This window comes from Lissotriton vulgaris, chromosome 10 (genome assembly GCF_964263255.1).
Source record: "Lissotriton vulgaris chromosome 10, aLisVul1.2, whole genome shotgun sequence".
In the NCBI taxonomy this organism is placed as follows: domain Eukaryota; kingdom Metazoa; phylum Chordata; class Amphibia; order Caudata; family Salamandridae; genus Lissotriton; species Lissotriton vulgaris.
This window is the reverse complement of record NC_141698.1, coordinates 19,715,047-19,730,145: the sequence shown is the minus strand read 5'-3', so window position 1 is coordinate 19,730,145 and position 15,099 is coordinate 19,715,047. Positions and strand designations below refer to the sequence as shown.

The window sequence follows — 15,099 nt, the reverse complement described above, 5'->3', positions numbered from 1 at the left end:
ATGTCTTCGAACGAGCCAGTACTTTGAGTCCATTGTCTCGTGAGAGCTTCCTGCAAGGGGCGGATCCTGAGCCTGCAGTGAGGGATGAGGAGTATGCAGGAAGACATCATTCCGAGTAGGGAGGTGTAAGTCCGGACTTTGAGGCGTGTTTTTGCTGCCACAGCCGTGGCTAGGGACAATATCTTGTCCGTCCTTTCCTTCGAGGGGAAGGCCCTTGCGCACTCCGTGTCCAAGGTAGCCCCGAGGAAGGTAATCTTTGTCGTAGGAGTAATGCAGGACTTTTTGAGATTGAGGGTCAATCCCAGCCTCTGTAAAAGAGTGGTGCAGGCGTTGGAGGATTCGGCTGCGCCTTCGGGTGAGGGTGCCTTTACCAGCCAGTCGTCCAGGTAGGGGAAGACTTGGTGACCCAGCTGACGTAGAAAAGCCGCCACCGGTGCAAGGCACTTCGTGAAAATCCGCGGCGCGGATTTGAGGCCGAACGGTAGGACTTTGAACTGATAATGTCGGCCTGCCACCTCGAACCTCAGGAACTTTCTGTGACGCTTGAGGATGGGGATGTGGTAGTAGGCGTCGTGGAGATCCAAGGAAGTCATGAAATTTCCTTTTCCAGTGCGCCTAGGATTTCCTGGATTGTCACCATCCTGAATGATTGGCTCCGTAGGAAGGTGTTGAGCGCCCGGAGGTCCAAGATGGGCCTCCACTAGTCTTCCTTCTGTCGCACAAGGAAGAACTGGGAATAAAATCCCTTCCCCTTTAAGGATGCTGGAACCCGTTCGATCGCTCCTTTGTGTAGCATGACAGACAGTTCTTGGAGAATGAGGCGTAGGTGCTTGTGCGCCCGTCTCTGGGGAGGTGTATTGGGAGGGATGTTGGTGAATGAGAGAATGTCCGAATCGTATCATTTGCAGGACCCACCGGTCCGTGGTAATTTGGTGCCAATTGGTGAGGAAATGGGTCAGTTTTCCTTCAATTTGAAAGGATGGAGAGGGTTGTAGGACTGGCTGGAGTAAGTGGTCACTGGCGGCTGCCAGTGCCCTTCTTGGGATTTTTGCCTCTGAAGGTAGATCTGCCATAAGAAGATTGTCGACCTTGTTGCTGCTTGTGCTGGTATTGAGTTCTGTTATTGTACGAATAAGAGGACCTGTTCTGATAGGAACCCCTATAGGAGGACTGACCTCTGGAGCGGCTGCCTCGAAAGGACTGGTTTCGTGACTGCAAAGGCCCAGTGCCCTGGCGGTATCTGTGTCCTTCTTTATGGCCTGCAGTGCCTCATCGATTTTATCTCCAAAAAGATGCTGGCCGTCGAAGGGCATGTCCAGCACCTTCGATTGAACCTCCTGGCGGAATGATGTAGCTTTTAGCCAGCCTTGACGGCGCAGAACAGCAGCTCCAGCAAAATGACGGAAACCAGTCATGGCTGCATCAATAGCACAGTCGATTATCTCCGCAGCCGAATTCTGACCTTCCACAAGGAGAGCCTTGACTTCGCTCTGGACCGCGTCGGGCAGTTCTTGTACGTAAGGGGCTATGTCCTCCCAGAGTTGGCGATTGTAACGCCCCATCAGGGCAATGGAGTTGGCCACCTTGATGGTCATGCTGACGTAGTCGTGAACCTTTTTCCTATCGTGTCCAGTTTCCTGCCTTCCTTGTCAGGAGGCGCGGACAGCGGGGAGGACGGGTTGCGGGAGTGTTTCTGGGCCGCCTGAGTAACCACCGAATCTGGTTTAGGGTGGCCGTTGAGGCAAGCCGCCGCCGTAAGTGGGGCTTTATATTTCTTGTCCAGGCGTGGCACCACCGCGGGTACGGAAGCGGGCGTTAGCATCAATTTCTTGCCTTGCTCCCATAGGAACTCTATAATCGGAATAGATTTAGCCGACTTTTGGTTCTGCTCTTTGAATCATGCAAAAAGCATTCCGTTTCAGTCGATTCCACGACCATATGGAATCTTAGCCGCCCTGTCCACCAGTTTGTGGAAGCCGCCAATGTCCACAGGCACCGAGTCCGCTTGGCGTGGGTGCGGTGAAGCTGGAGACGACGAAGCTGGGGATGACGCTACATATTCATCTTCGTCATGCTGGTCCGAGTGGACGTCTTGGACCTCTCCTTCCTCCAATTCTTCCTCCTCCTCCTCATCTTCTGAGGATTCCTCCGCCTGAGGTTGGACCTTGTCACGGGGTCTCACCACCTGAGGTCGGACCTGTTAGCGGTTGTTTTGAGCGGGAGGGTGATTTGGGACGGACGCCGGGGTATGTGTGACAGGTGTCTGATTCCCACTGTCCGCATCTGGGAAGCGTTGTTTGTAATCTTGTACAAGGTACCGCAGGTCATTGACAAGAGTCGCCGGCAGGCATATCATCGGGGTGACCTCCGTGCGGACACTAGTGTGGACGGAGTGTTCCTGATAAGTGAACTCCTCATGCTCCTCATCAGTACTTTGGCATTTGACGTTAAGGTCCGAGATAGAGGTAGCGGGACCCGGCTGGTCATCCTCTTCAGATTCGTCACTTTGGAAGATTTCCTGAGGTGGCTGCATTTCCACTCTGCTCGGAGACGTTGTTTCCGGGGTAATCTGCAGCTTGGCAGTTTTGCCAGACGTGGTCTGTAATCCTGCTGCCGTCGAGGGAGCCGTTGACGGTGTTAACGAGAGGGCCGACACTTCGACCAGTTTGGATTTCTTCCAGGGCGCTGTCAGTGCCATCTCCGTCGACGATTCGCCCGTTGACGGAGCCTTCGTCTTTGCTGGCGACGATTCTGCCGTCGACGATGACCTGTCAGAGGGTGGGGTAGTTGACGGCACCTTTGTCGTGGACGACGATTTCGACGTCGATGTTGTCGTCGTCGATGCACACGTCGACGGTGAGCCCGTTATCGGTGCCTTCGTCGACATTGCCGTTGTAACCGGCGTCTTCGTCGTCGACTCCTTCGTCGACATCTTCGTGTTTGAGCCTCCCGTCGACGTCTTCGTTGTCGACGGTGGGTTCTTCGGCAGCGACTTTGACGACGATGGGCTCGTCAACGCTGACGTCGGCGGGGACTCAGTCGGCGACAAGGCCTTCGTCTTTGGCGACGATTTCAGTAGAATGATAGAGGAAACAGGTCTACCCGAGGACGAGGATGTAGTCGTCGTTGTCGTTGAAGGTGACGACGCTGACGTCGTCGACACGGTGGTCGTGACCGAGGTAGTCCTCTGGGCATGTCTGGTGGTTGACGGAGCAGGCTTTTTAAAAGTTTGATCGTCTCGAACAGACACTGAAGATGTCGTAGATCTTGCCTCTGAAGACTTCTTGTGTGCCTTCTTAGGAGGAGTGTCTGTGTGGCCAGGGGAAGTTACCCTGGGCCTCTTTTTAGAGACTTCTGAGGACTTGGAAACACTGCCTTCGGAAGATTCCAGAGTGTCTCTGTCCTTAAGCCTGTCGAGCCATACGAGAAGGCGAGCTTCTCTGTCCTTCACAGTCTTTTTAGGGAAGGCCCTACATATCCTGCATTTGTCCGAGACGTGGTCCGGGTACAGGCAATATAAGCACAGATCGTGCTTATCATCCGCATGGATCCGTTTCTTTCCACATGACGAGCAGGCCTTGAAAAGGGCTTTCTTCTGTGATTCCGACATGGAAGAGGCCTTTTTCTGCGATTCCGACATGGAATAAGGCAGTGGAAGGGAAACACGTACTGTAAGAACAGTGCAGTGAAGCAGTCTATTGAAGATTTGAGATCGAAGAAGCACTTTCAAAGAAAGTTAGATGATTTCGAAGGAAACCTGAGGAGAGCTCAGGCTGGAGACTCCCTAGCACAACATGCGGTAGAAAATCTGAGGGACTGAGGCTCCTCCCAGGAAGGTTCTAGAGGGAGGTCGGAGCTGATTGGCTAACTGTGAGAGTTTGGTCCTTTTTACATAAGGACGAAGAAAGGCTACTAAGGGGAGGCCCTTAGCCCTATTTTCTCTATGTATGTCTATAGGACATTACTTTTTTATGTACCGGAGGCTCCCGTCTCGGCGACGGGGAATGATTCAGGCATGTGAATCTATGAAAGACACCCAAATACTGGATAATCTGATTGCACCTTTGTGCCTTCTTTGCATGACATAGGCCTGGAGAGTCAACAGCTCAAGATAAGAGATCTTCCTTGGAATCTAGCCATGGAACACTACACAAAGAACTAGCATGACCTCATGGGCAGCAGTGAAAATATAAAAGCATCTCAACTGACCCAGGAACGGATCACGTAGGGTCAGCTGGCACCAAGTGAGGGCCAGCTGGCAGAAGTCCAACTGGAGCCCCTTGCTGCTCCAAGAGGCGAAAAATAGCTCCATGGGGAGCCAGGAGCATCTAGAAGAGAAGCTGCATAGTCCCCCTTGAAAGACCACTTGCTGAAATGGCCATGGTCGCCCAGGTAATTCAGGGTGCACCTGAAACTGAAGGATGCAAGTCTAAAAAAGTTAGTGATTTAAGACCTTTTGATTCACTACCATGTACCCTTCCACCCTGTGGAGAAGTGTGGCTCAGGGGTTAGAGGCGGCAGACCCGGAAGCTGAGATCGGTCCTGGACCAGGGTTCAATTCCCCGCCTTGGCGGGTCTTGGGCTAAAAATTCCACGGACTCGATAATTCTCGCTCCGGTGCCTTCTCGACTCACGGGTTCACACTCTGCGACTCTGGGCAATAGCTTGCTTAATCTCCACAACGGCCCCTCGTGGCGGGATGCCCGACTTTCACCTTGTGGATACCCTGCTGGGGCTAATGCACAGGGGAATATCAGGACGGGTTCCCTAAGCAAGCGCCGGGAAACCCACTACGGTAGCTGTACGCTATATAAGCTCAAATACACTCGATTGAGTGGCATGTTTTGACTTACTGAATACTTCAAACAGGGATGGAACTTTGCATAGGAGAAAGTCATTAAAAGTGATCAGAAATATGAGTGGAATCTATTTTTCAAACACAATCGGTTATGTTTTCGATGAGGAGTTTCACCTCCCACTACCAGGCTGCTTTCAGGTGCATTTATTGCATGCTTGAGTCATGACCAAAGTGCAGGCATCAAAGCTGCATGTTGTATGGGTCTGTAGAGTACGTCTGCTTCCTGGAATCATTGCTTGAAGCATGTCATTTTCAAGGCATAAATTGTCCATGGCAGATCCAAAGATGACTTGGGATGCTGGGAAAGAGAAAACTGGGAGCAGAGCTTCAGATCTGTAATGAAGGATATGGAAAGAAAAATGTAGGCGTGGAAGAGGGGCCCTTATAGTTGCTCTGCTATTAGGATCCAAATTACAGTATCTATCGGTGCACAGGCGCAGTGCTCAGAAAAATCTCTAGATCCAGTCTGTAAATTGGAGATATTCTTAAAGTGAGTAATCTGAGATTTAAAGTTATCCATCAAAAAACACATTTCCTCTGTTGACAGAAACTATGTTAAATGGTTGCAAAGTTCTTAGCACCTCAAGACTTGGACATAAAGATCCTCCACTGTTGCAAAAATACCGAAATTACACATGCTTTTTTAACCTCCGAACTCACTCTATTGTAAACCCCAGGCATACCTGGGCCCTTCCGCTCCCTGTCCCGCTGAACCCAATTCATAACAATTCTTTACAATACAGAAGTTGAATAATGGCCTTTCTAGTGGCTCTTAAGATACATTTGCTCTAAATTTAGTGAAGATGCATAAAGTTGGAGGACCCATTCAGACAAGCTTAAGATTAAAACGCCACCCCCATGGAAGCAATCAATTGCTGAGCACTTACTCTCTGTAGCTGTAGAGGGAAGCATTGCAACTGCATTTGTTACAGCACTAGCCAACTCATTCAGGCCATTACTGTCACCAGTGGGATCGTTCAGGCTGTCGGCTGGAGCAAGAGCTTCTGTGGGGAGGTGCTGCTGATGCTGCTGTTGCTGCTGTTGTTGTTGCTGCTGCTGGAGTTGCTGCTGCTGTTGGGCTTCAACAAGTTGCTGCTGATGTTGTACCAGGGCAGCCAGTTCCTGCTGGGTCAAAACAATGGGAATAGTTGTAGTCCCATCGGCAGTCGACAGTTGCCGGAGTTCAACATGAGTTCCTTCTGAGGTATCCATTGGCTCTCCAGCTGCTGTTAAATGAAATTACAGTAATGAAAATGCATCCAGTAAAAGCAATCTTTTAGGCAAAAAAGAAAGAATAGCATCTTATTCAAGAAAGACTTGGTTCAAAACAAGTTCCCCTCTTCACTTTGGGTCAAATGATTTGACGCAATGAAAGGGCAGCCTTTAAGGAACCCAGATTAGCTGGAATTTTAATGCCAATGAATGCAAAAATTCAAACTTCGGTGACAAGACGTTGGCTTATCACATGCATATTGGAAACAGAGAGGGATTCCCTAATATTGTAAAACTTAAGCCAATTCTCTTCTGATCTTGCAAACCACTACCCCCAAAACTTATTGTTTTACTTTTTTGAAGGATGAAATCCTTTTCCTTAAGAGTAGTGGAAAAGAAAAAACACTTCAATCTCAGTTTCAAGATAGCTAGAAATAGGGTAATGCTTTACACTCATGGTTAGAACACTCCTGGTAAGGGTGTGTTCGCTTGAAAGACCTACCCATAACTGCTTGCTGAGCTGCTTGGAGCACTGCTTGGATAGCTAAAGCCTGGGCATCTTCAGTGGCAGCAGCATGGGCTGCAGCTTCGGCAGCAGCAGTGACTGCCAGCTCCTCTGGAGTTAGTCCAGTAACCATCAACGTGGCAGTCTGACCTTCCGCCATTAACTCTTGTGGTAGGGCGAGCTGAGCCACAGCGTTCTCTTGATTCTGCTCTGCTTCCAATGCTGCCTGAAGGGTGGCCTGCTCAGCAGCTGCTGCCTCGATGAGCTGCTGTTGCTGCTGGAGTTGCTGCTGAAGCTGCTGCTGCTGCAGTTGCTGCTGCTGGAGACGCTGCTGCTGGAGACGCTGCTGCTGGAGTTGCTGCTGCTGCTTAAGTTGCTGCTGCTGCTTCAACTGAAGCTGATGTTGCTGTTCCAACTGTTGCTGCTGCTGTAGTTGAAGTTGCTGCTGTTGCTGTTGTTGCATAAGCATCTGTTGCTGTAGTTGCCTTTCGTGCTGCTGCTGCAGAAGTGCAGCTTCAACTTCAGGATCCAGCGCCTCTGTGGAAAGCTGCACCAAAGGCTGCTCAGGAATGGCAGAAGCAGGGTCAGGAGACGGCACTTGAGGAGGGGTCAATGATGCAATGTTCTAAAAGGAGGAGAGGAAGGTTATCAGTTCTAAGGAGAAAAAAAATAAATGATCCATGATCCCCATTTGAAACTCTTATTCACTATGGTTCCCAAGTTGGATGGGAGAAGGTTCAAAAGGCACTTAAAATCAAATGCCAGAGCACCTTCCCAACTCACCTGAACAGCTGGCCCCGGTAACTGAGTGGCCTGTGTTACTGTAGTAACAGCCCTGCTTGGAAGAGTTGGCACTGTAGTTGAGGCTGTAGAAGCCACAGCTTCATCCTCGGTCAATCCAGCAGCACAAGTGGTTCCCACAACCCCACTATCAACTGCGGTCGCCTCCTGCCCATTCTGTCCATTTGCTGTGTCGGTTTGATCTGTAGCAAGATAAGGACAAGGATCATGGACAGTTCTTAGCACATGAATATCAGAGCTCAAAATAATAAATTACAGCCTGGAGAGTGCTTCCCAATTCATGCATTTACAACGGTTTCACACTGACCATGCTATAAAGGCCTCAAACATCACAAATGAGTGAACAGCTTGCTGTAGGACATGAAGACCAACACCAAAGGTGTAAAAAAATCAAATAAAAAAAACAGCTATTAACTTGTAAAAGTAGTTGAGGCTTGCAGTGTAAAAACACAAACTAAACCCACCAAAAAGTGGTTGGCCATGAAATTCCAAGCTGATTTTTAAACCCGAATGTCAATCATGTAAATGTAGAAAAGTAAACTCTCCTACAACTGGAGAGGAAAAATGCAATGCACTTCTCCTTAAGGACATTCCGGCAGTTTTCTACATCATGGTCATTAATTGAGAGAACACAAGAGTAAGCGCTTTTCAGTCCATCTTTTTTAAGTCGAACTTTTTCAAAGAGACAGAGGATTTAAGTTAAACTTGAAAGCCAAGTTGTTCAATGAAAGCCACTTGTGTGTATATTAGTTCCTGGAGGTTTACTGTTTGGCTAAGCACAAGGATGTGTTCACTGCAAAGATAATCAAATGTTGTAAGAAAGTGGCTCTGTATATACTGGACCAAAGTAAGGTACAGTGTGTATAGAGTCCACAAACCCCAGAGTTATAACAGAGGTTAAAGTCAGGGCTGACCTTACTCTCAAAAGTGGTAGCTTGGTCGAGCGTAAGACACTACCGGAGGACAGTGTAAAGCATTTGTTGTACACACTCAGTCAGCAAAGGTTTTCACGCACTCAAGGACTGCTCTCCAGGCCAATTGTTTTTATAATCAACAGATGTAGTTTTATTTTTAGAACCAACAGGTGTAAAAATATACTTTTCTCAATAGGAGTTCTCAGATGAGTACTTTGCAGAAAGGCAATAAACTGTGTAATCACAATAGGTACAGGGGTTGCAGTAGGCAACACAATTCGCAACACAATTTAGCATTGAGCTCAATGGATTTTTCTACATAAATGCAGGTAATTACTTAATAGATTACTTTTGTAATCCCAGGACTGGATCCTACATTCAGTCTTGGGGTCTAAACTGGAATCAGTTTAGTAAAAACGTTTTAGTTATTGCAGTGATTTTTAAGGAATAAAAAGCTATTTCAAAAGTTCACACTTCGAAACTTTTCAAGGGAAATCTGGCAATGTTATCCAAGGGATGAAAATTCAGATTGCAGGTAAAGTATGATCTCCTTACTTTGGTAATCCAGTACTGGGCTCCTTGGTCCAGCACTGGGGTCTCAACTTAAAACAGGCAAGTAATTACGTTTCAGTATTTCGTATGATTTGTAAAGAATATTTCAAGTTTTCAAAAGTAGACACTTAGAAGAAATTTCATAGAAAAGCAGACAATGGATTCCTATGGAGAAAGTACAGTTTATTAGTAAACTCGGTTGGGATTACTTTTGCGGTTCAGTACTGGGCTACAAGGTAAAGTACTAGCTTCTCTCCTGATCCCAGGTGAGTACTTCAGAATTCGGTTGATTTTATATGAATATTTTAAGTTTTCAATACTTCACACTTTGATTTTTCGAGTCAAACCAGTCAATGTTATCCAATGGCAGGTAAGTGAGTTACCGGTTTCCAGGTGAGTACTCGACTGGTGAAGTTAGGCTTCTGGGCATAGACTCCCCCAGGGGCAGGTAGGTACAGTTGGCTCACCCTCAGCGGCGCAGGGGCTGGCCGGGTGCAGAGGTAGTTAGGCACACTGTTATCTAATGGGGGGCAGGGGGCCTCCGGTTGGTGGCTGCTGGCTAGCTGGCCGCTGGCTAGCCGGCCACGCGGCTGTGGGAGCTGGGGTCCTGGTCACTTGCTCAGGGCAAATGGGGAAGTAGGATAGGGTACAGGTTGCACTGCCAGGGGCACTCGGGCGGCTGGGTGCAGGGTGCTTTTGAGCAGTCGGGCGCCCAATGATTCAATGAGGAACTTGAAAAGGGAAGGAGTAGTTTTTTTTCTGTAACTCCAGTTCTGTAGTAGGGGTATCTCTGTTATAGTCAATCGAGTGAATAGTCCCGCCCATGTGCGTGGACCCCGCAGCAATCAAAAATAATCTCTTAAGTGTCGAAAAAAATGCAGAACTGCACAGACACAAGAGAGAATTTAAAGACATATAATGCAGCCTATAACAGGCTACACTGTCCAGTACTTCAGCTAGAAATTCCACCAAAAAATCCACAAAACAGCGAAGACTGTCCAGATTTCCCTTGCCTTAGGCAAAAACCCCTCTGGATGATAGAGAGGAAGACCTGGACAGACAAGCCCCATAGGCTGCCATTATGTGGCTCAGAATAGGATACTGTGCCTTTAAGAGAACTTTCCAGAACTTCACAGTATCCCAGAATGCCCTGCAGGTCCCTCTTACTTTCAGTTCTTTTTGAAGGCGTAACACGCCAGACCTGTAGCATTCCTTACATAAATATCTGTCTCCACCGGGGAGGAGGGCGGGCGCTTATGACTATAACAGAGATACCCCTACTACAGAACTGGAGTTACAGAAAAGAAACGACTCCTTCTGTAGTAGGGGATCTCTGTGTATAGTCATAATCTAGTGAATAGAATGGCAAGCCCATCCCCACACCAAAGCGGCGGTGGAGAAAAGAAACCAACACCACTATTGTGCGAACAAATTCCGCAGCGAAGCCTGTCCAACCTGAGCACCCGCCCTGGCATCAGTGTCCAGACAGTAATGCTTAGCAAAGGTATGAACTGACTTCCAAGTGGCGGCCTTGCAAATTTCTGCAATCGGCACATTACGGAGCAAGGCTGTCGTGGCAGCTTTGCCCCTGGTAGAATGAGCCTTAGGCTTACCTCCTACGGTCTTATTAGCTTTCTGGTAACAGTTGTATGCAGGACACAATCCACCTAGAGATGGATTGCTTAGAGGTCGCAAGACCCGTCCTGACCGATCCATAATTGATAAACAATTGGTCAGACCTACGAATACCTTTGGTCTTATCCAGATAAAATTTCAACACCCTCCTAACATCCAGGGAATGTAAAGACCTTTCCGCTGGAGATGAAGGATTCTGAAAAAACGTAGGCAAAGTTATAGTTTGGTTGACATGAAAGTCAGAAATAACCTTGGGAAGAAATGTAGGGCGAGTACGCATAACAACCTTAGCAGCATGAAATACAGTATAAGGTTCATTACAACACAACGCCTGATTTTCACTCACCCTGCGGGCCGATGTAATGGCCACGAGGAACACCGCCTTCCAGGACAGGTGCTGCAACGAAGCCTTATGAATGGGTTCAAAAGGCTCCTTCATCAAACTGGACAGCACCACATTCAATTCCCATGAAGGCTAAGGAAGCCTGACAGGAGGGAACACTTTCTTCAAGCCTTCCAAAAAGTCTTTGATCACAGGGATCAGGAAGAAGGAAGTCTGTGAAGGGCTTTTCCTGTAGACAGTCAAGGCAGCGAGATGAACCTTAATGGAATGAACATTAAGGCCAGACCGCGCCAAACGCAGAAGGTAAGGAAGGATGACATCTTCCTTGCACGTCGTTGGGTCAAAGTTCCTGGACACACACCAGATACAAAACCTCTTCCACTTGTAAGCGTAGGACGTCCGAGTGGAAGGTCTCTTAGACTCCTTCAGTATGTCCATGCAATCTTCGGGCAGATTTAAATGGCCATATTGCACTCTCTCAGGAGCCATGCCGCCAAACTCAAGGACGAGAGGTTGGGGTGCAACATCTGCCCCCCGAACTTCGTGAGAAGGTCCGGCCTGCACGGCAACCGTATGTGTGGAAGGAGGGACCGGTGTAGAAGGTCCGTGAACCACCACGGGCTGGGCCATTCCGGGGCAATGAGTATCATCCTTGCCCTGGACCGGGACATCTTTATGAGCACCGCTGGAATCAGGGGAATGGGCGGAAAAGCGTAAACAAAGCTGTTCGACCAATTGATCCAGAGTGCATTCCCCAGCGTCCCTTGCTGGTAGTACCTGGAGGCGAAGTCTCGGCATTTGCTGTTTTCGGCGGTGGCGAATAGATCTACGTCTGGAGTCCCCCACCTTTCGAAGACTTCTCCTAGTACGTCGTCGTTTATGACCCATTCGTGGTTTTCCTGAATCAGTCTGCTCAGTGCGTCCGCCTGAGCATTCTGCACACCTGGCAGATGGGTAGCCGTTATCGTCAATCCCCTGGCCAGAAGCCAGCGCCAGATAGTCTGTGTGAGAAGTTGGCCTGATATGCAGTGTTTACTATTCTAGTGATCACTATGTATCAGTCCAAACAACCCTTATGGTGATTGGTTGTAAGTCAACCTTATAGACCAGCTATCCTAGTAGCGTGGATACGAGCAGTCTTCAGGCTAAACTCTAGAGGGTGTGTTAAGCCAGCTGTTATACCATCACATATACCCCTTGAATACCAAGTGAAAGGACACCACACAAATGTTATGAAAATAAACAGTGTATTTATTTAGATAACAACAGCCCTGTACTCTTTATGAGGACAGGGTACTAAGCACACAACAAAACTTATGAAAATACTTTAAGTTGCACAATTTACACAAATGCCCGAGGGGCACGAAAAACCATATACTATGAAAGTGGAATGCAAAATTACTAGCAGGTAAGTACTGTACTAATAGGCTTTGGAATCGCTAGGACTACGTTACTGAACCTTCAGATTACTAGTAGGAGGCCTAGGGGACTCGGGTGCAGAGTGTGCACTCTCACGCGGGATGCGGGACAAAGTCTAAGGGAGCTAGTAAAAGTAAAGTTAAAGTTAGTGTTCTCGGGCGAACCCGATAAGGTAGGTCGAAAACGACAGTGGATCTGGACCCTTGGATAATGAGGCTATGCTGGGGCACCGAAATGCCGAAGTTACCTAGCCCAGGGGCTGCAGCTGCATAGGTCTGAAAAGACGTCGGGAATCCTTGTTGACGAACCAGGGGCCTGAAGAAAGAAGTTGCTGGCAGGCGACCAGTGAAGATTGTTCGAAGTGATCCAAGCCTGGATCGAAGATGGATGACACCTGAAAGCAGAGGGGACCAAGTTCTTGACCACTAGCCAGTGATCAGATGGCACCAGGAGGGCACCGGATGGTAGTCACCTCGACCAGGTGAGTGGGCGACGCTGGGCTCTGCAGTCTCACGGACCAGGAGGCATTGTCGGCGACCAGGATGGAGGTGCAAGCTGTCCCACGATGGTTGATGCTGTCGACGTCGCTGGACCCAGGATTGGGGCAACAAGTCTTGGCAAATTCAAGCCCACGCGGTGGACCTAAAATGGAGTCTGGAGTGGACCAGGAGGGTCCGGGGTGCTCCTCTTTTGGAAGGGAGCAAGGGCCAGTCTGGAGCAACCAGACTAGCAGTGGTGATGTCGTACCTCGGTGCCTCGACGGCGACCTCATGCGCCTCGACGGCGACCTCATGCGCCTCGACGGCGACCTAGACAGCGAGGAACTCACCGACGACGCCCGCCTCCTCTTCGCGAACGGCGGTATCGCCTCAACAGCGCGCGCCGACGCCGAAGATGACGACAATGACACAGACACCGGAGACTTCGAAGGTGTGGTAACATCCCTCTACGCCGATCCTAGACGTCGTTTCGTCTCCGACGATGGGAAACAGACTGCAGTCATTCCTCTCGACGCCGTAGTGGGCGCTTTGGACCCCGGTGGAGAATGGTGACGTTTGCTGGTCTTCCTGCCCCTGGGAGCCCCCCAGGGGCCTCAGCATGGGCAGAAGAAGCCCCTCCAGACCCACCTTGAGCCTTCAGTCTCCTTTCCTCGAGACCCTGAAGTCTGATCTTCTTCGTTTCCCTCAGGGTCCTTCCAGAGAAGCCTTGGCAGATAGCACACTCCTCTGGAACATGAGAAGCTGGAAGGCAGACGATACACACCTCATGGTGGTCCGACCTGGCCTTTTTCCTGGAGCACTCCGGGCATTTGTCGAAGGCAGGCAGGCATCTTCGACAAAAACAGAGTGAGAAAACCAAGAAAAAAGGCCCCATAGCACAATAAAGTACTTTAACTTCGAAAATCAGTGAAAAAACACAAAATAAGTCCCAAAAAGGGAGAGCTCAATGCTCCAGGGTTCTGCTAGCAGGAGCCCGAAAAAAGAAATGAAAGTAAGAGGGACCTGCAGGGCATTCTGGGATACTGTGAAGTTCTGGAAAGTTCTCTTAAAGGCACAGTATCCTATTCTGAGCCACATAATAGCAGCCTATGGGGCTTGTCTGTCCATGTCTTCCGCTCTATCATCCAGAGGGGTTTTTGCCTAAGGCAAGGGAAATCTGGACAGGCTTTGCTGTTTTGTGGATTTTTTGGTGGAATTTCTAGCTGAAGTACTGGACAGTGTAGCCTGTTATAGGCTTTGTCTTTAAATTCTCTCTTAAGTGTCTGTGCAGTTCTGCATTTTTTCGACACTTTAAGAGATTATTTTTGATTGCTCGGGGGTCCACGCACATGGGCGGGACTATTCACTAGATTATGACTACACTATACACAGATCCCCTACTACAGAAGCTAGTGCAAACAGTAAGAAGTGTGTCTTTTTGCTATTGTACTAATGGGACATTGGGTGTTTGGGCTCCTTCACAAAGACATGCAAGAGTACATAAAAAACTACCCCTGGGCAACTACTTCAAGTACTGAAATGAGTTTGTGACTCAGCACCACTGTCTTTTGTTAACTCAGTTGCTAGAAAGAGGAATGGATTGGCACAAAAACTGAAAAATGCAGTGTGTGTTCAAATTAAATGGCTAATACAGGAAGGCAGTGGTCACTAGAATCATGCCACCAGCACATCACCTTTCCAGCATTCTCTATGAGAAAGTTTTTTTCAAATGAACAGTCGCATAGCAACGAAAGAGAAGCCTAAGATTGGAAAACCGTAGTGTCTTGTACCTGAAACCATCTCACACAAGCCACTCAAACTGGGTCAGAAGGGCCGAACTAAGGCTGAGGTAGCAGCATTGAGCAGCCTCCGATAGTTCCAATGGTAACACCGGAAGTGAATACGAGTCAGGGGAGGTGCTGTCACTGCTGTGCTACGGTTTTATCAGGCAGTATCAAAACGTGTTCATCTCACACACCATGCTGAAACTTCTGTTTTAAAACAGCGGGAGCAGCATTGCAGCAATTATGAAGCACAAGCGAGCCGCGTGCTATTGCAAACGCGGTTTAAAACAGAAACTACACACACTGAGAAGACTTGTTATACCGTAGGTCCTTTGAAAATAACCGCACAGAAACAGCACGAATTGCACAGCATGCCAGCCACTGGGAATTTTTTTTTTTTTTTAAATCCTCACGGTGGGAAAAATGTAATGCGTGGAAACATACATTTAGCCACCTTTGGCGTGGCACGTTACAGATTTACAAATGTCTCTCAAGTCACACTGGTAGGAGCTTTTCTAGCGCCTGTCCACCAGCAGCCTGAAAGTTGCCTGGCCATGTTTACAACCAAGGCGCGTGCTTCCTGCCGCCACAGCTGAG

At 48.6% G+C, this 15,099-nt stretch overlaps 1 protein-coding gene across 1 annotated transcript in view; it reads right to left on the bottom strand.

Annotated features, from left to right (window-relative positions):
* Positions 1 to 15,099, bottom strand: part of HCFC1 (host cell factor C1) — a 167,512-nt gene that overhangs the window by 21,295 nt on the left and 131,118 nt on the right. The window contains exons 18-20 of the mRNA XM_086940255.1: positions 7,359 to 7,558; positions 6,573 to 7,200; positions 5,746 to 6,084 (exon numbers count right to left, since the gene is read on the bottom strand). Of these exons, the coding sequence (XP_086796381.1) occupies positions 5,746 to 6,084; positions 6,573 to 7,200; positions 7,359 to 7,558 (1,167 nt within the window). The remainder of the gene's footprint in view (positions 1 to 5,745; positions 6,085 to 6,572; positions 7,201 to 7,358; positions 7,559 to 15,099) is intronic.